We start from the raw sequence: 25,386 nt of genomic DNA, 5'->3' as shown, positions 1-25,386 counted from the left end.
AAGATTAAAGGTTGATTACCAGGGGCTGCGGAGATGGAAGAATGGGGAATTACTGCTTAATGTTTGCAGAATTTCTGTTTGAGATGATGAAACAGTTTTGGAAATAGTAGTGATGGTTGCATAACACTATGAATGTCGTTATACCACTGAACAGCACACAACGGTTAAAATAGGGGCAGGGCAGCCCCGGTGGCGCAGCGGTTTAACGCCGCCTGCAGCCCGGGGTGTGATCCTGCAGATCCAGGATCGAGTCCCACGTCGGGCTTCCTGCATGAAGCCTGCTTCTCCCTCTGCCTGTGTCTCTGCCTCTCTCCTTGCTCTCTCTGAATGAATAAATGGATGAATCTTTAAAAAATAAAAAAATAAAATAAAATAAAAAATAAAATAAAATAAATAAAATTGAAATAAAATAAAATAATAGGGGCACCTGGTGGCTCAGTCAGTAGAGCATCTGGCTCTTGATTTCAGCTCAGGCCATGATCTCAGGGTCGTGAGTTCAAGCCCCACATGGAGCCCCATGTCAGGCTCCGCACTCAGCACAGAGTTTGCTTGAGATTCTATCCCTCTGCCCCTCCCCTCTGCTTTCTCTCAAATAAATAAAATCTTTAAAAAAATGTATATATAAAATTTTAAAAATAAAAATGGTAAAAAAATAAAAAATGGTTAAAATAATATTTTTGTATATATATTTTATCACAATAAACAAACTCTAAAAATAAACTAAAATAAAAATAAAGGACACAAAGCAAAAAGATAAGCAATAGATGAGGAGAAAATACTTGCAACATGTATATCAAATTAGTAAAATCTAGAAGATATAAAAAAAATTCCAGGAGTGCCTGGGTGGCTCCGTCAGTTAAGTGTCTGCCTTCAAGTGTCTGCCTTCAGCTTAGGTCATGATCCTGGGGTCCTGGGATCAGCCCCGATTTTCCGCTGTCTGCTCAGTGGGGAACCTGCTTCTCCCTCTCCCCCTCTGTCTGCTGCTCCCCCTGCTTGTGCGCTCTTTGTCAAATAAATAAATAAAATCTTTTTTAAAAAATAAAATAAATGAAAATAAATAAAAATTCCACAAGTCAACTAAGGGACAGAAAACTCAATATAAAAGTGAAACGGACAATGACTCTTTATTTATTTATTCATTCATTAGAGACACAGAGAGAGAGAGAGAGAGAGAGAGGGAGGCAGAGACACAAGCAGAGGGAGAAGCAGGCTCCATACCGGGACCCTGATGCAGGACTTGATCCCGGGACTCCAAGATCAGGCCATGGGCCCAAGGCAGGCGCCAAACCGCTGAGCCACCCAGGGATCCTGAAACAGACAATGACTCTTATCAAAAACAAATGGTCCACAAAAACTAAAACTATACATAACAGGGGAACTATAAGTTAAAGTATGAAGGAAATGTCATTTTTCACTCATCACATTGGCAAAAATTAAGAAATTAGGGGCACTTGGGTGGCTCAGTCAGTTAAGCGTCACACGCTTGGTTTGGGCTCTGGTCATGATCTCACGGTCTCAAAATCAAGCCTCAAGGTGGGCTCTGTGCACAGCAGGGAGTCTGCTTGAAAATTCTCTCCATCTGCTCCTCCCCCAACTCATGCTCTCTCTCTCTCTCTCAAAGAGAGAAATAAGCCTTTATAAAGAAAGAGATTAATATTCAGAGTTGGTGAAGGTATGGGACAATGGAGCCATCATTCCTCTGGTGGGAGTGCAGATAGGTCTAACCTCTTGGGAGAGCACCTGGGCCACATAATACACACACACCCACAGACCCTTGGACACAGCTATTGTACTCCAATGTAGGATAGGCTGAATGGCTACATATGTCATGGCACATCCACAAGATGGAATTCAATGCAATCCAAAGGAGGAGCCAGATAGGTATTTCCTAACATTGAAAATATATGTCTGAAAGACTTCATAATGCTTCTTATAATCCAACAGATTTATTTTTTGTTTCTACTGTTTGTTTTGTTCCTAAGTGAGAGAAAAAGTTCAGACTGCAGTTTGCAAGCAGTTTTCACAAATGACACCTGTGGGAATGGGTTGGCTTTATTCTTGGTACATGGAAAGCCAAATGGAATATGATCATCACACCTTTTTTTAATTTTTTCTAGATGTAACTTTGCAATCGTAATGACATCTGGATGTACTGTGTATGAATTTTGATTGGATAAATGCAAGAATTTGTTAATCATCTTGAGGCAAAATTACAGCTGTGTTTTTTTTAATATTTTATTTTTAAGTAATCTCTATACCCAAGTTGAGTTTCAAACTCACAACCGTGAGGTCAAGAGTGGCATGTTCCACAACTGAGACATCAGGCACCCTTATGGTTTATTTTTATGTTTCTCTTTATTATTTTTTTAAAGATTTTATTCTTTCATTCATGAGAGAGACATAGGCAGAGGGAGAAGCAAGCTCCCTGCGGGGAGCACGATGTGGGACTCCATCCCAGGATCCTGGGATCATGACCTGAGCCAAAGGCAGACGCTCAACCACCCAGCTACCCAGGCGTCCCTTTATGCTTCTCTTTAAATAATTGTTTATGTCTATAACCAATGGCTTACCAAAGATTATAAATTAGAAAATAAAAAGAACTAAAAATGAGGAGCACCTGGCTGGCTCAGTCAGGGGAGCATGAGACTCTTCTTTTTTTTTTTTTTTAAGATTTTTATTTATTTATTCATGAGAGACAGAGAGAGAAAGGCAGAGACACAGGCAGAGGGAGAAGCAGGCTCCATGAAGGGAGCCCAACGTGGGACTCAATCCCAGGTCTCCAGGATCAGGCCCTGGGCCGAAGGTGGCGCTAAACTGCTGAGCCACCCGGGCTGCCTGAGACTCTTCTTTTCTAAAAGGTCACATGAAAATGAAGGAGAGAAACACAAACTTCTTTGGCAGATGAGATACGGCAGAAGTAGGGTGGCAGGAAGTGGCAAGAGGGTCCTTCATAAGGAAGTTAAATCCTCAAGATGTTGAAGTATGTTTGGCTTCAGATGGGTTCAAGAAAAAAACCAGGCACAGCCCTAGAGGAAGCTTCCTCCCACGGTACTCACCTTCCTTCCCAGTGAAGGCAGGTGGCTATGAAATTCCCAAGGCATTTGAAGGGACTAGGGACGGAGGGGGTAGAGATACCAATTGGAAAGGCTTCAAGGGAAGGGACCATAGGAGAAGGAGAAGGAGGAGACAGTTGGGAAGACAGTGGAGTCTCCTCTACGGCCTCATTGAGGGGCCGCCCTTTATTGAAGGGCCAGGGACAAGGGACAGAGTAATTCAGGCCCAGTTTTTACCTGCACCTCCCTCCATTCCTCCCAACTTTCTAAGATTTTAGGATGCTGACCCATGTGAAATGCAGCTGATTCAGTGTGATGCAGTTTTGAGGAGATATCTGATCCAGGTGAGGAGTGTCCCCACCCATCTTCTTGTCAGAGGTATTCAGAGCCTAGTTCTTAACTTGAACACAGCAGTGAGGAGTGGTTTCAAAACCGAAACCAAAACCAGAAGCAGATGTCCCAGAAGCAGGAGAAATTCTTGAGCTGGAGGGGTTTTTTTTTTGGGGGGGGGATCATCAGCATATGGATGGAAATGAATGGGGTCATCCAAAGAGTATGCAATGAAGAGGGGGCTTGTTGCAGCATCTAGAGAACTGTATTTCAGGGTGTCCTAACCCAATCAGCCGAAGACCACCAGAGACAAACCCATAGTCCAACGAAGTCAGGTTTATTGACCCATGCTATGAGGAAGACAATACACCAGAGGAACCACAGGGTGTCCCACCAAACACAAAAGAGAGAGTCATCATAGGATTTGGGAGAGACATAGCAGTAAGTGAAATTTCAATGAAGCAATATTCTGATGGCTCAAAGCAAGAGAGAGCTATGTGTAAAGGGGCCAACACCCACTGCTACGTGGAGGCAGGGGCCTGTCTCCTTAGAAACAATAGTTTAAAAAGATGTGATTTCGGGGGATCCCTGGGGGATCTCTCTCTCTCTCTATATATATATATTATGAATAAATAAATAAAATCTTTAAAAAAAAAAGATGTGATATCTTATGTTCAGAAATCCCTTATCTGAATCTCTGCATCTGGGTTGTAAATCTTGTCCATTTAGTGAGTTAGATACTCCAGGCAGAAGTTTCATTCTTACTTACAGAATTTCAAACAGCAAAATTCCTGATAGTCTATGATTTTTTACTTTTTTAAAAAGATTTTATTTATTTATTCATGAGAATACACAGAGAGAAGAGAGAGAGGCAGAGACATAGGCAGAGGAAGAAGCAGGCTCCATGCAGGGAGCCTAATGTGGGACTGGATCCCAGGTCTCCAGGATCAGGCCCTGGGCTGAAGGTGGCGCTAAACCACTGAGCCACTTGGGCGGCCCAGTCTATGATTTTAGAAAACAAAGTTGCTCAGTGGGTAAGAAAGAGGTAGTTACCCAAAGGAGGGGATTGTTATCACATTTTATAGCTGCAGTATGTCCTTGGGAAAAATAGTACCTCCTGTTAATTTTGCAGCTGACTTATCTCTGTCTGTTATTCTGGCCTGTTAAATAGCAGGGTAGACTTTTACAGTCCCAACTAATGTTTAGGTTTCCAAGGCACAAACAATGGAAGAGGAATCTGAATGAGTAGGCAGCAAGAAAATCTAAATTGTAAGTTTCATAAAGCAGGAGGGTGATTATTGTATTGGTGTTGAATGCTGCTAAAAGGTCTGCTACTATCCAATACAGTAACAACCAGGTGATTTAAATTTTAATTCAAAGTGATAACTGCAGGACTGCCTTTCTGGCTAAGTCTGTAGAGCATCCGGCTCTTGATCGCAGAGCTTGAGTTTGAGTTCCACTTAGTTATAGAGATTACTTAAAAAAAAAAAAAAAAAAAAAAAAAAAGGTGGGAGAGCCTGGCTGGCTCAGTGGGTGGGGCATGCAACTCTTGATCTCAGGGTGTGAATTGAGCCCCATATTCATTGTAGAAATTACTTAAGAATAGAATCTTTTAAAACTGTATTTAGGGGCAGCCTGGGTGGCTCAGCGGTTTAGCGCCGCCTGCAGCCCAGGGTGTGATCCTAGAGACCCTGGGTCGGGTCCCGTCGGGCACCCTGCATGGAGCCTGCTTCTCCCTCTGCCTGTGTCTCTGCCTCTCTCTTTCTCTCTCTCTCTGTGTCTCTCATGAATAAATAAATAAAATCTTTAAAAAAAATAAAGCTGTATTTAGTTAATTGTTTGGAGGGGGGGGAGCAGGGGAATAGGAAGAGAGAATTTTAAGCAGGCTCCCACTGAGCAGGAGGCAGGCTCTTACTACTTTGAGATCATGACCTGAGCCAAAAAATCAAGAGTCCCAGGCTCAACCCACTGAGCCACTCAGGCGCCCCGAAAAGTAATTTTTAAAAAAAGTAATTATATTAAACTGAAATTATTTTTAAATTAATTAAATAAAAATTGTTATTCCTCCATGGCACTTAGTCACATGCCAAGTGTTTGCGCTAGTTTGTGGCTACCATAGTCACCGGGCAGATACGGAGCATTCCCATCATCACAGAAAGTTCACTGACCAGCAGTGAGAGAAGTGGGAGTCCCCGACGGGGGTGACCCCTAAGTGCAGTCTTCCAGGAGTGATGGGATTGGAAGCCCTAAGCGAGGTGCAGACAGTAGTGAGTAGTAGTCTTTCTAAAACCCAATCCTAAGCACTATTCTCCTATAACGGCTACTGTGTAACTCACGCGTGCCTGGAGCCCACAAGCCTCCGACCACTGGGCTCTCCTGCTTCACCGCATCTCCCTGCTCCCGCAAACCCTGGTCGCCAAACTCCATCCCCCAGCATGCCCCGAGCTGTCTTCAGCGACTCTGGCTCTTTTGGCTTCTGGGAAATGTAGTTTTTAAAGTGTTCCAACTCCAGAAGGGTTCTAGGCTTAAACTACGACTCCCATAAGGCAGCGCGCGGGTCTCGGCGGTCCACTGTACCGTGTCCGCCATGTCTGCCGTGACAGATATCAGAGCTGACTACCGAGGTTTAGCGGAGCGGAGGGGGGGCTGAGATGCTGGAGTCCCCAGAAAAGAAGGATAGCAGCCGCGCGGGGCCTCTTCCTGCCACTTCTCAAATCGCCGCCGCTCTGCGGCTGCGGGGTTGCCTCACCCAGAGTGGGACGCATCGGGGCGCCAGGGAGCCCTTGTGACCGGACTGCCACAACCGCTATGGAGGCGCGTCCTACTGAGAGCAGCCTAGGCCATTGGACGGCCCCTGGCGGCAGGCGCACGCGCAAAGGCTGGCCCTCGCGGCCCCTGTAAACACCGAAGAGCGCCTGCGCTAACGTAGCGTCTCGGGATCAACACGTGGGGGCGCCTCGGCGAAGAGAACAGTGAAATAAGGGGTAGCCTAAAGGTTTTGCGTTCTTTCTGTTGTCCTTTTTATTATGGTTTATCAAGCACAGACCCCGTCATCACCTCCCTTATTTTGATCCTCGTAGCAGGGTGGTGGGTTTTGTGGGTGTTTTGGTGTAATGACATTCTACTAATTTCACTGCAGGGTTTTTACAAATGGGACAACAGGTCAGAGAAAGTCACACAGCCAGAGTCCTAGCATAATAGAGTGTGACAGGTGAGGGGGGTAGTGTTAAGGGGCTAGACCCTGGATGGGGAGGAGTGGGAGGACCTGGGGCTTCGTTTCAGAGCCTTGCAGGAATTGGACATTTGGGTGACCAGCTGGGGCCAGTGGCAGCTGGACTGGCTGGATGATGAGGAGAGGGAGTGATGCTCACTGAGCTGAGGCTGTAGGAGCCACTGTCCCTGCCAGGTGGAGCGGCCAAGTGGTACCCCAGGCATAGCATCCCACCCACCAGCATCAGGCAGCTGCCCACACAGAGAAGTGAACGTTTCTCTGTCCCTTGTAGGGGTGGAGCTGGGCTCTTCCCAGCTGTTTCTCTCTGCAGTGCTTGCTCTTAGAGGTTCTGGGAATAGGTGCATGGAGGACCTGGGAAACTCAGTTCTAGTTGCAGACGGAGCCTTCTCAGGTGAGTCATGAAAGGCAAATGTTTGTAGAACTAGACATCCAAGATTCTTCTCACTTTCAAGGATCTAGTTCTCTGGGAGAGAACTTACTTTAACACTTACCTGTTTTCAGCAGGGGCAACAGGCTAAAGGAGAAAAGGACTCTGTTAAGGACACACAAGGAGTTGACATAGAACTGAACTAGGATAGGGATCTTTCCATTACACTACAGTGAGCAAACGTCTTCATCAAACATTTATTGAGTGTCTAATGTATACTCTGAGAACAACTACCTTGGGGTAGCAAACAGAAGCCAGGATTGCAGTCAGACCTGGCTTTTAATCAGTATTCAACGTGACTGTTACCCTGGGTGAGTCATAACCTCTGAGCCTCAAGTTGTCTGTAAAGTGGCAGTAGTAAGACTTATCCAGGGTGTAACTATGAATTAAATGAGCTATAAGCTGTTTAGCATATAGAACACCACCAGGCACATGGCACACGCTCAGTAAACATTAGCCACTGTTGTTACTCATAAGTGCAGGTTGAGAGCCAGGCAGGAGGAGAGAAGCTGCAGCCCCGGGTCTGCTCATCTCCAAGATACTTCCCCTCCATGCCCTGGGAGCCTGTGGTTCTGGAGGGGGTCAGGGGACGATGGGGACCCACATCCCCATTTCCTCCTCTGGCACTGAGAACCTGGCCATGAACAAGAGCCTCAAAGAGTGTTTACACCTCCACATACAACATGATTCCCTTCCCTACAACCCGGGATCCAGAGTTAAGGTGATTCTTGCTCAAAGCTACACATTACATACAGCCCTGGACAGTCAGACCAGAACCAAACCCCACAGTCTTAACTCCTTCAGAGTTTGGGGTCTTGCACAACCTTTCCTCCCTGACTGGCAGGGGCTTGACCTGTGTTTCCCTTGATCAAAGCAAGAACTGGAGGGCTAGGAGGGGCCTGGGCAGGCCTGACAGGTACCCTGCCCCCAGCCCAGCCTGTTAGATGATAGAGGCCTGATCCAGTGGTCATTTCAACTCTGGCCCAAGGCTCCACAGTGGAGGTCTCCTTCAAACCCCTTATTTAAAGAGGAGGAAAGAAAAACCCAGAGAGGCCAAGAACTCACCAAAAGCCCCACAGTAAGGTAGGAGTGAGTCTGGACCAGAACTCAGGTCTCCTGATATTATTAGATCAGGGTTCTGGCTGGCAATCAATTTGGAGCCGGTAGAGCTTGGCTCCATCTCTCCCTCCCAATGCCCCCTCAGCCCTGCTGGACCAGCCCCAACACTGCCACCTGGGTGGGCTCTGGTTGGGGAGTGCCAGGGTGGAGGTGGGTGCCTGGAGAGGGAAGGGGAGGCAGAGTAGAGGACCTGGTCAGAGACAAGCCCAGGGCTGACCTGGGGCAGGTGTGCCGGGGAAGCTCTTCTTGGTGTGGTGGCTGCTGCAGTATTCTAGGGCCGTTTTCATCAGTCTGAGGCAGCAGAGGATAAAAATACCGTGGGAGCACACTCCTGGAGGAGGGGAGCAAAGCAGATTCAGGAATGAGTCACAGAACCCAGCCCTAAATTTAGAAGGTGCTGAAGGAGGCAACCTCCCCCAGGGGAGCACCGTGGAGATGCTCGCTGACCCAGGGCCCCAGGGACCCAGGGTGGGGGGCAGTGGCTGGCAGCAGCTGCCTGCACAGCCTTGCCCTGTAATGAGAAAATAGACATTTTAAGTTGCTGCTTAGGCATTTTACTGTACGACAGCCCTGCTCACACCCAGGGTCTGGACGTTTAGATGAGGACCTCAACTTAGGATTCCCACCACAAATTCCTGCTTTGCTCTTCCTGGTCATTTAAAATGACCACTCAGAGTCGAGCCCATGAATAACCTAGTGACCTCAACCCTGACCACCTTATAAGTAATAGGTTCTTGCTAGCCTGCTCTCTGTCTCCTGCTTGCCAAAGAAAAGGATGGAGGATTGCCCTTTCCCTGGCTCACTGGGCCCTTTCTGGGATCTGAAAGTAAATCTTGTAACCCAACTTCCTTTGTATGAGTATATTGAAACCGTGCCTTCAATCAAAAGGGGCCCAGGGTTTTCACTTTCCCGGAGTGGGAATTCAGATCCCGAGGGAGCTACCAGGCAACCCTGTGTGGGTGGCTCATGCCTCCTCATTCAGCAGATCATAATCTACATATTCTTGACACACCAGCTCCAAGTTTTCTAACACATGCCCCATGAAAGCAGAGCCTGTCCGAGGCCTGTTCTACCTATGGATTTTGACCCCAGAATGAACCCCAAGCCAAGACAGACCCTTCAGCCCCATTCCCAGACAGAGTTCCTAGTTGATTGGGGAGTGGCAGGGTGGAGGTGGCCTTCCCCACATCAGCCCTTCCTGTGGTCCTGAGAACCAGCCCTTGGAGTGTGGACATCTCGGTTCTGTCCGGCCTGCTGCCTGGTCATAGCCAGGGTCCCCATGTCCTGCTGCTGTCCTAGTGTATAGCTATCAGATACTGCAGAGGCAGATCTTTGGATGCAAGGAGCTAATGTCATTGAGCAAAGGCCTCCCAAAGGAGACCAATCCAGGCCTTTGCCAGCTGTTTCGGGATGGGAGTGAAGATGGGAGACAAATTGTCATAGTGCTCACCTCTGCTTCATTCCCAACCCCCAGGCTCCAGATGAACCCAGGCGGCTTCTTTTACTCATGTCAGAAGAGAGGGGCCTTCAGGTCAAGGAACAAAGGAACAAAGATGCAGGAAAGAGGTCATGCCTTGGGGAGAGATGTCAGACCTCAGGGGAAGGTGGAAGGGGGCTCAGGAGCTGTGGCACTTATTGAACACTCATTGCTTGCCAGGCACTGTGCTAAGAACGCCACATGCATGAACTCACTTCATCTCCATTGCAATGATGGAGACCCTACTAATCCACCCATTTTAGAAATGGGAGAACTGAGATGCAGAGGGGTTCAGTAACTTGTTCTCCGTTGCACAGTAAAAGGTTTTAAGCCAGACAGCCTGGCTCCCTGGCTCCCTGGCTCAAGCTCTAAGCCATCATGCCAGACTGCTGAGCAGGTATGTCACTGCATCTGCCCTGCTTCCTCTCCCATCCTCCCTCCTCACCCTCCAGTCCCTGCACCTAGTGCTCTGGGAGCTGCCCTCTGGACCTGTGCGGTCTTGTTGCCCAGGGTACCCCCAGGCTTGGTGGAAGGAGGAGCCCAATCATACCCCCACACCACGTAGGACTTCACAATATACAGAGCCCCTGGCCTGCCTCAGCCTGTCGGGGGTGGGGAATTGTGTGCTATAACCACTTTGACAGGATAACAGGCCTACAAAGGTGCCCAGGGTAGGTAGAGTCTAGAGTAGAACCCTGGGGACACCCTCTATGGGAGGGCCCTAGACCCAGATGGCCGTGCCCACCTCTGCACACTGAGTCCCCTTCCTGAAGATGTCAATTGGGCACTGCCGCCTGCAGGAACCCAGTTCGATTGCTGGGTCAATGCAGTCTTCCAAATGCCCTGGAATTTCCTGCCAGAGGCTCCTGATCCATCTGTCTGACCCCAGGCCCTACCCGAGGCTCTGCGCTCAGGCCCACAGCAGTGGGGGTAGAGGCGCCCTTGTGTGTCTTCAGGAAGGACAAAGTTGTCTGGCCCCAAGGTAAGGAATCCATCACTGGGATGAGAGCCCCTTTCCTGGCAGCCCACACAACTTCCTTCTTTTGGTTTCTTCTTATTTTTTGATCTGAGAGCTGGGCCCTCAGCATCCTGACTCCGGATAGTTTCTACCTGCTGGGACTAGAGGGCCTCTGGGGAGCGCTTAGGATCACCCTTTGGATGGTGGGAAGGGGTTATGACTTTTCCTGAGTGGGGAGGCTCTTCTGATAGGCCTGCCTGGGGAACTGGGACCTGTCCAGGGACATAGCCTGGCCCATGTATAACATAACTTCCCCCACACCCCTTCTCTCCCACACTCAGGGGACCTCCACAAGGACACCAAGGATGGCTTCTGTTTCTTGCTGAGCCTTATTTTCTTCATCTGTCAAATGGAGCTCATGGTCCCAGTCTGGCCTTCTACCTAAAGTTATAAAAGTCAAATAAAATGAGTGTGGAGGATTCTTACTCTGGCCCAGCGCCTCTTCACAGAGAGGCCGTGTGTGTGTGGTGTGTGTTGCGTGCGCGCGCACATATGCATGCACATGTAACCACTGTGACTCCCCGGGTGCTGTCCATGCATCCCTAGGCAGGCCAAGGACTGAGGTTTGGGGAGGACTAATGTGCCACTGGGCAGAGCTCCGAGGCTTTAGGCTGTGGTTGTGGCAGGGCCTCAGGTCACAGGTTGCCAGATGACGCAAATATTGGGGGCATACTTATGCTAAAAATGATTCTTTGCTAATCTGGAAATCAGATTTCACTAGGTGTCCTGTGTTTTATCTGGCAACTCTACTTCGGTGCTCTGGGTGACCTGGTGGGCCCCAGGGTGTGTCTCTGTGCCGGGCTGGCCAAGCAGGAGACTGAGATGCTGTGTGCTCGTGTGGGACTGTGACAGGACACTGGTGTGATGGTATGTGGCTATGACAGTGTCACCAGGAGAAGCCAGGATGTGGGTGATTGCCAGTAAGCTCTCTGTGACTCCCTCAGGCTCCAGCTGCTTCCTCAGGGCAGGGTTTGTTTGGGCTGTTTGCTAATGAGGCCCAGCGGGGGTAGAGACCCACCCTGGGCAAACACTTAGATCCGGCTCCAGGTGGGACTAGTATGCCTATTGCCTATTGCCACCTGCTGAGAGACTACTGTAAAGGAGGTTCCCTCTTAAGGCGGAGCCAGCCCTGGGGGCCTCAGAGCGCTCTGTCCTGGGCCCTTCCAGAGGGGCCTCTGGAACCACCTCTCTACTCAGCTGCTTTCTGGTGACATCACACAAGTCACTGGCCAGTCTTCTAGAACAGTGCCCCCAGGACACTCCCTCGTTGCCCTGGGCAACCTGAGAATTTCTCCACCCAAACTGGCAGGCTGGGTTACCCCTAAGGAGGGGGTGGGGGGAGAAGGGGCCAGGGGGGCCTTCTCCTCATCTCCCAGAGGGGAGATCGGGGCAGCCATCCGTCTGTCTGACTAGATGGTGAGTAGGAGGGAGCACCCATGAACAAGTCAAGACTGGGGGGTCCCTCATTGTCCAGGAAACTGGGGAGGGTGGAGGGCCTAGGCAGAGGTTGAATTTTAAAACAGAGAGAATGGTGACTGTTGCCAATATCACCCCCAGGGGAATGACAGGGGTGGCATATAATGGGGAGTAGGGATGAAGCCTTGGGTTAAGAGAAGGGAGACCTAGGTTCTTATCTCTGCTTTGTCCCTGCTAGCTGGGCCTTTGTTTCCCTGTCTGTACAGTGAGGGGCTGCGGACAGATGACATTAGTCTGAGGATCTTTATTTCTGATGGGGACACAGGGAATTTGAGGGGAGTTTTAGGGACCAGGTCATGGTCACTGACCCCTGTTCCAATTACTGTCAGAGGGTGGTGAGCAAAGTCCAGTGTGAATCTCCGAATAACCCACTGCTCCCATTCCAGGAATCATAGTCCTGAGGTCCTAGAGGTCCCCATAGGAGTTCTGACTTCTTTGTGACTCAGGGGTGTCCCTGTGCCTCTCAGGGCCTCAGCTGCTCTCTCTGGGAGGGGCATGTGTAAACCCCAGCACTTGCCCAGTGCCTGAGCTAATGATTCCTCATGTTCCCATGACACCCCTCAGTTTGCTAAGCACCTTCTCCTCATACAAGCTCCTGCCTTCTACACCCACTCTGACTCCTGCTCAGTGATACCCCATCCTGGGTCTTGGGATCCAGACAAGAGACAGACCTGGGCTGTGCCTTGGGGGCCCAAAGAAATACCTCAATCCACTTCTGGTGGAGAGGGCCCTAGGGCTGGGGCAGGGGGCTGCAAGTGGCAGAGCAGGAGTATGCCTTGCCAACCTTTACTACTGTTTAATCTTTCATGAGAATCTTAACCACCATCATATCAAGTATGTTAACACTTTTTTGTTGGAAACATGCCATTTTTGGACAGTATATCTCTCTACCTCCCCTCCCAGTTGCATTTTGGGTTATTTGGGGGTGAAACTGCTACATGTACAACTCTTTTCATTGCAATAATTCTCAGAGAGTAGGTATTTTTCTTTCAGATGAAGAAACAGAATTAGAGGACCTGTCACCTGCCCCTGGTCACACAGTTAGGAAATAATGTAGCTTGGATTGGACCCCAGGTCCACAGGCCCTTCACACTGCCAGGCTATGGGAAGCTGGCGTGGCCAAGTTCTAGAACTCCTCTCCAGACTCCTCCCCTAGGTAACCTCTCCCAGCCCTCTTGGGCTCACTGTTCTGCCCTTAGGCAGAAAGGGCCGTCCTCTCTGGCTAAGGGGTATTTGCCAGTCATGGTTGGGAGGCTGTCATAAACCCCTGAGCCAAAGATGCCTGAATTTGGGGGGGCATAAGGGAGGACTTGCAAGGGCAAATGATGAGTGATCCTGCCCATCCACTGACTAGTTAGCCAGGCCCAGCCATCCAAGTAGGGGTAGTAGGCCACTTTCTTCTTCTGACTCAAGACCCAAAAGATTCATTCTTAGTTAATCTACTTGGTTTCTGCCATCTGTACCTCCCTGAGTTTATGTCTCTCTGACTGGCAGCTGCCCGTTTGCCCTTGCTGCTGCCACCCCTGGACTGGGGGATGGGTATGAAAGGTTTACTGCCCTGTTAGTGCCTGCTGTCTGCTGAGATGTTATTGGGGCCCTAGGAAGGCAGGATCCACCAGGCTGGTGTTCCCATCTCTTTTCTTTATGATAGATCCCGGAGGTTACAGTTCACAAAGGCGGCTCTGTGGACTCTTCTTTGTGTCTCCCACCAGCCTGGGTGTGAGGCTGTCAGATAAAACCACTGGGGCTGGGGGAGGGGCAGTGACCTGCGTAGAGCTGGGGTGTATACAGAGGAGTTACATAGCAGAGAACCATAGCCCTGGCCTTCTGAGCTCACAGCCAGCTCCCCTGCCACTCAGTCCCACACATTTAAAGAATTTGGATTAGAAGGGGTGGGAGTAATTATCTGACTATGCTACCCACATACTGGGGATCTAAGGTGATCACACCTCATGGGGACCTGCAACTCAGTTTACAGGATTTACTTTGCAGAATATCCCTTGAGGTCACCTGCCATCATGGCTCCATGCTCAGCCCCATTTGCTTGTAAAATTGGGCCTGATTCACAAAGTGCTTGGAGCGATAACCACTATAGGAAGAAACACTTCTATCTGTGAACCCACTATGACAACTCCTCATCTTTCTCCAGCACCTTTAAGGAAAGCGATTCCATCCCAGAGCTCTAGGATGGTGAGCCTAGGAGGTTATACATTCTGATTCCTTCATTCTACAGATGGGAGGCTAAGGCCCAGAGAGGATGGAGCAGAGCAGAGAAAGGAACCCTGGGGTGGGAGGAGGCTGAGACCTGGGTACTGTATAGGATGGCCATGTACTCACTGTGTGACACTGGGCAAGTTAGCTGCCTATCTATGTGAGCTCCATGGGCCCCCCTGCCCCTCTGTGGTCAAGGGCCACTTGCTGGTGTGAGTGAATGCTCAGCCTTGGGCCATCTGCCACACTCATTCTGGCCCGGCTTCAGAGAAGTTGAACCATTGACCTCAGTTCTCTAAAAGTAGCTTCAGGCAGAGCTGGCACTAGGACCCAGGGGCCAGATGTCAGCCTCCCAGGCTGGAGGGGGTGGCTAGAGTGCAGGTGGAGGTATCTCCTTCCACCCCCCACCCCCCCACCCCCGCACCGCGGCTTTGGAGCTCTGGCCAGCTCTGCCAGCGGAGGGACAGAGGCTCTTGAAAACCTAGTCTAGTCCATGGGAGGTGTGTGGACAGGTGCTTGGGTGCTCAGGACAGGTGGTGGCAGACAATGGTCAGTGTCCTGGGCTGGAGGGGGTCCTGGTTAAAGCTCCCAGCCTCGAGTGACTGGACAGATGTTGCCCAAGTCTAGTCAGTCTGTGAACCTTGAGGCTAGTGGGTTCTATCAACTTCCGCCCGGTTTGCGAACCTCACTGGGAACTGGGTTAGAAGTGTGTAGGCTTGACGAGCCTCGTGGTTGGTGGGGGATGCAAGCTTCGGCATCTCTGAGTTGCTTTTGATTGTGGCGGGGGTGTGTACCCCTGTTTGGGTCTCTGGAGTGCCGTGCGGGGGTGTCTCTGGGATGTCTAGGGAAAGCGTGCCCGTGTGTAAGTAGGTTGTTGCAGGGGTGTAGAGCTGTGAGTATGGGAGGGGGGATGGAGAGAAGGGGCTCACAATTAACTTCCAGAATCCCTCCTCAAACACCTCAGGGCCCCTCCTCCCAAAGTCCACCCTCACTTGACCCCTTTCGGCCCCGACCCAACCGCGGGTTGAGGACTAGCGCTCCCGGGGCGGGCGGGGGCGGGCGCTAGGACCCTGCGGGGCGGGGCGGGGCGGGGCTCTGAGCTCCGTCAGCGGTACCTCCGCAGCCTGGAAAATACCAAGCCCCGGGGAGCGGAGCCCCCGAGCCCCCAACCTAGCCCGGAGGGAGGGAGAAGGGAGGGGGGAGAAGGGAGGGGGCGCGCGGGGCGGGGGGGCCCGGGGCGGGGCCCGGCGGCGGGACCCACTGCTCCTCCCCCCGGAGCCCCCGCGCGGCCCCGGTCGCCTGGGCAGCGGCGGCAGCGGCGGCGGCGGAGGCGCTCGCACCCCCGGCCCCGGCGGGCCCCGGCGCAGCTGCGGGCACAGGTGAGCGTCCGGCGGGGCGCCCCCCCGCCCCCCGCCCCCCGCCGCCCGCCGCCCCGCGCGCACCCCGCGCTGGCGCCGCTGCCGAGTTAGTTGAGCCGCTCGCGCCGGCCCGCGGGTCGCCTGGGGTCCTGGTCTCCGCTGGGTCCCCGAGAGCCCTCGCGGAACCCCGCTGCGGCCCCAGGGGGGTCCGGGGTCGCTCCCGGGGGTGCCCCGCCGCTGCCCTGTGCTAGTGCGCGCTCGCCAGGGGGCCCGTCTCTGCCCGTCTGGAACTCTCCATCCGCGCAGGACCCCGGACCGCCCCACCCGCGCCCCCAGCGCACTGACTCTCGTCCTCAAACCGGTCCTGCAGGTCCCAGGAAGGTGGCGTCAGCATCTGCAGCCGCGTCGACGTTGCCGGAGCCTCCGCGGAGGACCCAGGAGAGCCGGACCAGGACCAGGGCCCTGGGCCTCCCCATGGAGAAGTCCGCTGCCTCAACAGAGCCCCAGGGGCCTCGGCCAGTGCTGGGCCGCGACAGTGTCCAGGTGCCCGACGATCAGGACTTCCGCAGCTTCCGGTCAGAGTGTGAGGCCGAGGAGGGCTGGAATCTGACCTACAGCAAGGCCGGCGTGTCTGTGTGGGTGCAGGCTGTGGAGATGGATCGGACCCTGCACAAGATCAAGGTAGGGTTGCCCCGACCCACGTGCAGCCTCCACTGTGCCCTTCCTGCTTCGGACAGGGAGTCTCCTGCTCCTCGCTGGGGCCACAGACACCTCGTTGTGCCCCTGGACTCAGAAGGAGTCTCCTGCCAGGGACCAGGAGGAGGCACGGTTTGCAGGGCAAAGGCTCATCACGCAGATGGGCCAACTGAGGCCTGGAGAGGGGCGTGTGCCTCACTCTGGCTCCCTCAGCCCAGGCTTCTTCCCGGGAGGTGGGCTGCTGCCAGGCTTGTCTAGGAGAGCTGGCTCTTTCTGGGACGCTCTGCCCCTGCAAGTCTTCACCAGTCCCTGACTGCTGTTATCCCAGACAGGGAAACTGAGCCCTTCTTTCCCTAATTCCTGGTTCTGTCCCTACACTCTGCAGCCCTGGGTGCCAGGGGCCTGATTCCTTCCTGCCTGATGCCCTGCTCTTCCTTCTTCCTTCCCTGGCTACTCCCAGAGTCTCCTGCAGGGACTTAGGACTGTGGTTGGCAGAGCCTTTAAGTCAGGGCTTGGATGTCTCTTCTTTATACAGGGCCAGGCTTGGGGAGGAGGGGGTCAAGGGAGGCCAGCAGGTGCAGGGCAGAGGCAGGTACATCTCCCTCAGGACCTACAACCCTACTCCTCACAGCCCTGTGATTGTCCTCTTTGCCCATACAGGATGGGCTTAAGGTATGGGTCCCCAGGAGCCCACCTCGCCTGGGGGACTAGATGGGGCAGAGGCTGGTGAGGACTCTGGTCTAGAGACCTCAATAGCTGCCCCCAACACATCTGGCATTGCTATGAGTGCCACATTTCAAGGGGAGCAGGTCTCCCTTCGATGGGCTCCTGGCAATGGGTTGTGCCCTTCACCTCCCTTGCCTTTCCCTTGCTGTCTTTTTGCTGCCCTCCTCCTCCACATGGAGAAGTGTATTTCTGTTGGGGAGGGGCGGGGGAGGGCACTGGACTCAGAGGGCGCCTCTGCCCAGGACCCGCTCTCAGACTTAGCTCCGGCATCTTGACTTCACACCAGGGCTGGAGATGTCTGACTTTCCCTCTCTGACCCCATGTCTTTCTGCTGCACTATATCCTCGTCATTTACAGTTTTGTCCGTCTGTCCCATATGGCCTTCTGGCTCACACTTTCTGCCTTCCTTTCTCCCCTGCTGTGAGTCTCTATCTGCATCCCAGCTGTCTATCTCTTTTTCTCTGGCTTTCCATGTGTGTCTCCCCGTCTGGGACTCTGTCCAGGCTTGAGGGCCCAGGGCTACAGGCTTCCTTGGTCCTGGCCTATGTCTGAGGCTGAGGAGCAGGGAAGCAGAGGGCAGCTAGTGGGTCCCAGCTTGGTGCTCTCTGAGGGCAGAGATAGATCCTACCCCTCTTTGCATCCCTAGCATCCAACACAGATATAGCAGGGATGTTGACTGAATGAAGGATAGAAAGAAGGAAGGGACAAACTGAAAGGCAAGCAAGGTTGTTGCAAGAACAAGGTTATTTTCCAGACTGTAACCTGGGAAAGGTGTAAGGTTGTCCAGAAGCAGAAAGTCTGAGCTAAGTCCAGTATACTCCCACCCTCTGTGTCAATAGGGCGGAGCTGCCTCCTCCATCTGGCTTGGTTAATGAATAAACCCAGCCCAGTCTGGGACCAGAGCTGGTGGGTCTTGGGGCCAGACCGCCACAGTTCTGACCCCCTTGTGGTCAGCTCAGACCTCTCAAATGGCCTTTAGGAGAGGAGGGGACTTGGGAAAACTGGATGTTGTGGTCCCTAGCCAGGACCTGGATCCTCCTTCCCTCTCAGACTGAGCAGAGTTTGGAGGTGCCAAAAGGCCCTTTGCAATCCCTGTTTCATACTCCCTCTTAACTGGGGTGCAGGTGAGGACACTGAGACCCAGAGAAGGACAGGGGCCAGCCCAGAGCCACATAGCCAAATCTTAGAAGAGCCAACTTGGAACCCAGATTTCTAGTCTTCCTAGCCTGTCTCTGTTCTGCTCCCCACAATGGAGGTAGAGTTGGGGACAGGAGGTGAGAAGAGCTGGGGCCTAGGATGGAGGCTGGGGCCTTTGCTATGGGCATCCTAACGGGCCAGCCGCCCACTCCTGATTCCCTCAGCACAGCCCAGTGGGGCTCTGAGAAATGAGCAGAGGTCTCTGGGCACTTTAGCCTTAGGTTCCAGGATTCCCAGGTTCCATGCAGTGAATCTCTTTTCTGGTAGGAGCCCCTACCCTGAGCCAAGCAGAGGCTGTGTCTCTCTCCACCTGCAAGTTTACCCTCTGACTAATCCTGGGCAGCAGTAGACTTGTCTTCATGCTACAAAGAAACTGAGGCCAAGAGTCACTTGTGTCAGATCACAGAGCAGTGGAGGCAGAAGTAGGACCCAGGCCAGCCTGGCTCCAGAGCACCTGCCCCACTCTGCTTGGGCTCACAGTTAGTCAAGATCATAGCATTTGACCCCATCAATGACTCTTTGAAGTACGTAGTGTTCTCATAGTTCCATTCCTGTTTGATAAATGAAAAAGCTGAGGTCCAGAAAGGGGAAATGGCTTGCCAAGGTCACAGCAGTTCTGAAGCCAGAGTCCCCAGGGATGATTGGGTCACTCCAGGCGGCCGGGACCCAACCACAGGTGTTTGTTGATCTTTTGCCCCCTTACCCCATCGTGCCCCAACCTGTCGTGGGCCTGCCCCCTGAGCTGGGAAAGTAGCCTGCCCCCAGGGCATGCCTTGTTCTCGTGATCCCAGGGTGAGGGTGGGGGCGGGGTTCCGCCTGTCTATCTGATTGGTTTCCTCCTCATCTCCCTTCCCCTAGATTTATCTTCTCCCTTTGCCTGTGTTGAGTGGCCCCTGCAAGCCTCTGGAACTCTCAGCTGGGCATTTGGAGCCAAGACAAAGGGAAGGGGCTGCTGGAGGCCACCTCTGCCCTTTTCCTCCCAACTGGCCTCCAGCCTGGCCTGGCCTCTGGTCTGCATTGTGCCTTGGGCCCTGGAGAGGAGGCTGACACCATGTCCTGAGAGGGCAGGCCTTGTCTCAGAGGCACATGCTGAACACAGATCTTGGGTCCAAGGTAGAAAGCAAACCTAGGTTTGTCAATGCCCAGGCCAGTATCTGGGTATATGAGAAATGCAAAAAGGGGGGGGGGGTGGTCAATGCAAAATTAATCAGGGCCAGCTCGGGCCCAGTCCTGGTGGTATCCTCTTCTGTGTATGACCTGCCCTTCTCTGGGCTGTGTCTCTGTCTGTGTCATGGGCTCTAGGAGCCTCTGAGCTTAACACCTGTGTTGGGGCCCATGGGAGAGAAATGAGGAATGAAGGGACAGAAAGCAGGACGTGACATGGCCTGCCAAGCCCTTCCCTGGATCCTCATGTGCTCAGGCTCTCTGATGTTGCAGCCTGCCGAGCATAGTGCTTGGCTAGCCATGTGAGAGCCAGAGGAGACCTGGCCCTGTCCTCAGAAGTTTCCAGACCCTGGTGAAGAGAGAAATGACCCTGGTGAAGAGAGGAATGACAATTCCAGGTGACCCCTGCCTACTACACGGGGCAGATGTTCATAGGCAGACCACAGAAGCAGGGGCGGGGCCTTGAGGGGCTTGGTGGCTAGAGCAGGGGTGGGAGGTCTCTTGGGGGAGTGTGGCTGAGAACCTGAGGTTCCTCTTGCTACAGGAAGCTGGGCTGTGGGGACCTGTCTTCTCTGACTTCCTGTCTTACTGCTCCTCCCCTTCTGCTCTGGAGAAAGATCCACGGCCCCTCCCTTCCCTATCTCACTGTCCCCTTGCTCCCACATCACAAGACACCCCCACCCCCACCCCAGGTCCGTTCCCTCTAAGTACCTCATTAGCTCCCCATATAAAATGTGGGATTATCTTATGGATCCCTAAGGTCCCTTCTCATTCTTAACAGTCTTAACACTCTTAACAGACTCAAGAGGGTCTTGGAGAATATGGGGGCAGGCGCAGATGTTTTCTTTCTGGCTTCCCATTGAGTCTTCACAGCTGTGTTGTGGTGTGGGTCTTATTAACACCATTGAACAGATGTGGAAACTGAGGCTTAGAGCAGGAACTCACTTGTGCAAGGGAAAAACAGAGGTGGCTAAGGTGCAGGATCAGAATTCAGATGTTTGGGTCTCCAAAGCTGAGCTCTCTCTGCTCTCTTGGGCTTGCTTACAAGCACCATTGGGCCCTTTTGTCTTCAGGACCCCATGGCTCCCAACATACCCAGCTCTCCTGCCTCAATCTCCCTATGCAGTGTCATTGTGGGAGGGCACCTAACTAAGCAAGAGCCCAGGTCCTCAGCGTGACCTTAGAGGTCACTTCAACTTTCTGAGACAGTCTTATCTGTGGTGGCAAGAATGTGGGTTAATCTGGTTTTAGGGTTTTAGACTCAGTGAGTTCAGGTTCAGGCTGGTACTCTGCCCATCTGGGGCTCAGTTTCCCCATCTCTACAGGAAACTGCTGGGCAGGTGGTTTGTAGAGGCCATTTGGGCCTTAGACCATGATTAGAGGGGTCTATACTGCTGGACATAGAGTAAGAAAGCGAAGGCCTGGCTACTCTGTGCCCTCAGAGAGCTCTCTAGATGGGGCACTTGAATTCAGGGTTTGGACCTGAGGACCTGTCCTGGCTGGCTCTAGCTCTGACTTGGCATGGGGGCCACTGGAGGAAGGAACTCCAGAGCTGTCCTCAGCAAACAGGCTCCCGGAGAGCATGACTCCAGAGCCAGGGTCAGGATCTTCAGGTGGGGGAAGCTCAGAGAAGGGCAAGGTCAGAGGTGATTGGAAACTTCAGGGGAGTCTTAACTGGAGGAGGTGTCTGGGCAAGGCGGAAGCGGTATGGGAGAGAGAGAGCACATGGTCCAGAGTCCCGGCCACGTGGCCCTGAGCAGGTTGCTACCACCAGCGAGGCTTTAGCTTCCTCATGTATCAGATGAGGATAGTAGTGCCACCTGCCTGTCTTTGGGTACTTCATTCATTTGTTCGCCAATTCAGTGAACATTCACTGATAGCCTCTGTGCCTGGCCTGTGCAGAGGTTAGGGACACAGAGGGGAATCAAGGTCCAGTGCTGCTTTTAAGAAGCTCCCTCAGGGTTGGGCAGACACTTATTGCAGGAGCTATGGAGATGCAGCAGGGGCCTCTGAACTGGCCTTGGGGGCCAGGGAAGCCTTCCTGGAATGCTCAGGTGATACCTCTGGAATTGGGTGGAGAATGAGATGTACAAGTTCGATAGCATTGGGAGCATTCCCTACAGAGGAGCAGCCGTGTGAGGCCCGAAGGGGAAATAGAGCAGTGTATTAGGAGATTGGCAGGTGGTTTCCTAGGGAGCTTGGAACTGGGGGGGGGGGGGCGGGGGGGTTGGAGGTGATTAGAGAGCTGGACTCAGGCTCTAGGACGTGCATCCTGAGGTACCAGGGGAGGGTTTTCAGTAAAGCAAGTAGGAGGATGCTGTATTTGTGTGGACAGAGATGCTGAGGCCCCTGCTAAAACAGAGGCTGTGGAGAAGGGATCCAGAAAGCTTTAGGAGGGATAAATGGATGGGACTTGGCAGCTTTAGCATAACCCTCTGCAATGTGTTGTGCAGGCTGGGGTGTGAGATGGTGTGGATGTGCAGCCCCCTTGCTGCCTGCCTTGGGGATGAGGAACCTTGTGAGATGAAAGTGGGTGTCCCCCAGGGGCCAGAAGAGCCCTCAGTCCCCACGGGCTGGCTCTGTATGTCCACGCCCATCTCCCCAGGCTCTGGCTTTTAAACTTTAACGAGCCCCAGCTCAGTTTCCAGCCGAGAGTCTTTAAAGTTTCAGGAGATGAGAGAAAGGAGGGAGTCCTGGAGACAGATGGGTTTTTTTTCTTCTCCTGCTCTCCATGCCTGGCTGGGCCACCTGGAGCCAGGGCTGTGGGCACAATGACTCCAGAAGCCTGGCAGTGTTTGGTGATCTGGGACCTTGATTGGGCCACTCCAGCCTGTTCCTGAGGGACCAATGGCCACAGGCCTGGCAACCAGGTTGCCACAGTAAAAGACAGGCTAGAAACCTCATTCCAGCCGCAACCCTTTACCTTCATCTCTGACCACCAGCAGCTGGGAGGAAGGCTGTTCAGAGCAGGTGTTAGGTTAGATGGGGCCCCTACTCCTCTTGGGGTTTCCCTTTTTCCCCTCCAATGTGCTTGGGCTGCCCTCCATGTTCTGGGACCCTGGACCTTCAGAAACACAGATGGTGAAAGAAGGTGGCAGGCCCCGGACTTAGTGCTGGATCCTATGCCAAATACTGGCTCCTCTCACCTGTCATGAGAGAGTGTGGGGTAGGTGGCACAGGGCAGCTGGAGCTAATCTCTGAGGCTTTAGCCTAACACACTGGCCTCCCTGCTTTTCAGCCTGGGCTCCTGGAAGGCAGATACTTGGTACCTCTAATGTCTTTAGAGTCCTTTTGTCCTGGGCAGGTGAACAATGCCTGTACAGGCACTCTGCTCCTGGCAGCACACACACAGGGCAAGGGATAAGTACTGTGGTCCTGAGCCATTTAATCTCATCCTTTGGGTTTCAAGCCACAACCTGCATTTGCTCCTCTCCGATATCCCATCTATAATCTGGACACCTGCTCCCCAATCTTTGGTCCTTCCAGATTACTTGGGACCTGATTCTGGACTAAAGAAGGCAGAGGCCTGACAGCCAGAGGGGATGGAGTTCCCTTGTGTGGCTCCAACTTTTATTCATTCAGCACATTTTTATTGAGCACATACTATATGCCAAGTAGTATGTTCTATCCAGGAATTTAGTGGCAAATCAGACAGATCAGACCCTGCTGTTCTGAGCTTACATCCTGAGGAGGAGACTAGAGAAAACAGAAGCAAACAGATAATTAAATAAGATGCCAGATGGTGGTTGTGTGTTATGAGGACAGGGTGATGTGATAGGGCTCATCTGGCCTCTGTGTGCATCTTCTGTGTGTAGAGCTGGATTGAGGATGACTGTGTGTGTGATGTGAGCCTCCTCCCAAGTGCCCCGGTGACAGCTCTGGGCAGATACCTGCTGAGGGTCAGTAAGTCGCCCTGGGTGTGTGTACGTGTACGTATGTATGCGCGCATGTGCCTGAGCGTGGGACTGTGTGTTTCTGTGTCTGGCGTTCCTGTGTGTGTGTGAGTCACGCCCCCTCACTGCAGCAGGGTTGTTTCTGATCCAATTATGTCTCCTCAGCTGTCTCCTGGCGGCTCCAGCCTGGGGCTCAGTGCTGGCTCCACCAGTTTTCCCCTCCCTGCCTCCAGCCGGCCTCCTGGCCTGCCCTCTGGGCCTACCTCTGGGTCGCAGAGTCTCCTCTTGGGGTGTGTTCTCTATTCTTGTGTCTGATGGCTACTGCCTCTGCCTTTTATGTCTCTACTTGTCCCTTTTCTTCCATTTCCCCCCACCCTGTCCCAGTGATTTATTCAGTCAACAAACCTCTTTTCATGCCTCCCACCCATGTTACCAGCCACTGTGTGGGTGCTGGAGACCTGAAGGTGGATCAGACCTGGGCCTGCTCCTGAGGCCTAGTGGGGAGACCGATGAAGATGAGGACAGCCCTCCAACAGAACTGGGGCCGCAGACTCCAAGGCTGACAGCATGGTGGGGGCGGCATGTGGGTGGGGCCCTTGGAGCCCAGCAGGAGCCAGGCTGCAAGCTGAGCAGTTCTCTGTGAATCCCTCAATGCTCTAGGCTCCCAGAGGTAGGAATGTGGACTGAGAATGAGGAGTGGAGGTGGAGCCAGAGTGAGGAGGACATTTTGGAGTTGGGATCTGTACCAAAGGCAGAGAAAGAGACAGCAGGGACTTTCGAGCTGGGCAGTGCCACCATCAGCTCTGGGTGGTAGAAAGCTCCCTAGCGGCAGGGGGAGCACTGTCCTGGGAGCCAGGAGACCAGAGACAAAGATGTGGCTGCAGTGGTCCAAGCAAAGATGAGAAGGCCTGCCTTGGGTTGGAGAAGAGGAGCTGTTGGAAGGTTGTGGCCACGCAGAATCCCAGGGATGGGAGTGAGGGACGAGTCCAAGAACCATGCCTGGGGTCCAAGCTCTGGAGGAGAGTGGAGGGCAGTGGGCCCTGGGGTAGATAATACGGCAGTAGTGACCATGGTGAGGGGGAGCCTGGGGGTGATGCCCAGGAGGCTGTTGAAGACCGAGTCTGGAGCTTCCTAGAGAGAGTGCTTTGGGGGCATTAGGCCCCTGGCAGTCTCTGAAGCCCTGGGAGGTGTTTATCCAATTTGTCTTTGTCTTGGTGTCTGTGTGTCAGCCCTGGCCCTTGTCTTGTCTCCCTAGTCACCCCCTATCCCTCCCACTTCCTACAGGCCCATCTACATTCTGCCTCTCTCAGCTCTCCCGCCTCCCCTAGGGCAGGAGCTCCAGACCAGGAGCTCAGCTTCAGTGATGTCAGAGCAGGATGCTCCTGACTGCTGCAGAACTGGGACCTGCTGGTCTGGAGGCTGAGGGGTGTGGTGGGGGTCCAGGGAAGCTGCTGGAGACCAGGGATAGGGAAGGGGCAAGGAGGCAGAGCAGCACTGAGTTGCTCAGCCCTCGATGGAGAGCTGCAGACTCAGGAGCCAGGTCTAGGGGAGGCATAGCAGCACCTCCCTCCCCAGTCTCATGGGGGCCCCACTCTTGGGGAAGTGGTTTGGAGGTATTTGGTGCCACATCCCCTACCCTTCAGCAGAGAGGGACACAGAGCTTGTCTGTTCCTTGTGCAGGTGGGAATACTGAGCCAGAAGGTGGGGGAAGGAGCCTCTGCACTGGGCCCATCCCACGTGCCTATGTACTTCCAGCTTCCCTCACTCCAGACACAGCCAGCCACAACAGCCCCAGCCCCAGGGACTGTCCTCACCTGGCCAGGTGCTTGCTCACCTGGGATTCCTTGGGTCCTCCACAGAGCAGAGCCTGGCTTGGGTGGGACTGTGGTTCCTTTACTTTTTTGGTACACCATTTGCAAATGGATATAATCTTCCCTTCTCCCAGGTAATTGAGAGGATGGAATTAAATGAATTTGTAAAGCTCTTAGCACAGAGCCTGACACACCATT

General features: G+C 52.9%; 1 protein-coding gene and 1 long non-coding RNA gene across 2 annotated transcripts in view; one reads left to right on the top strand and one right to left on the bottom strand.

Annotated features, from left to right (window-relative positions):
* Positions 1-1,164: 1,164 nt before the first annotated feature.
* LOC129506765 (uncharacterized) lies at positions 1,165-16,170 on the bottom strand. The gene is made up of 3 exons (XR_008663857.1): positions 16,047-16,170; positions 8,379-8,492; positions 1,165-1,308 (listed from the first exon to the last, which is right to left on the bottom strand). It is a non-coding gene; the product is annotated as an uncharacterized LOC129506765 (long non-coding RNA).
* Positions 16,163-25,386, top strand: part of STARD10 (StAR related lipid transfer domain containing 10) — a 24,305-nt gene continuing 15,081 nt past the window's right edge. The window contains exon 1 of the mRNA XM_055320749.1: positions 16,163-16,382. Coding sequence (XP_055176724.1) covers positions 16,176-16,382 — 207 coding nt within the window. The 5' untranslated portion in view covers positions 16,163-16,175. The remainder of the gene's footprint in view (positions 16,383-25,386) is intronic.

Source organism: Nyctereutes procyonoides, unplaced genomic scaffold, assembly GCF_905146905.1.
Source record: "Nyctereutes procyonoides isolate TBG_1078 unplaced genomic scaffold, NYPRO_anot_genome, whole genome shotgun sequence".
Classification (NCBI taxonomy): domain Eukaryota; kingdom Metazoa; phylum Chordata; class Mammalia; order Carnivora; family Canidae; genus Nyctereutes; species Nyctereutes procyonoides.
Note: the sequence above shows the minus strand (reverse complement) of the source record. Positions and strands in the feature narration are given on the sequence as shown.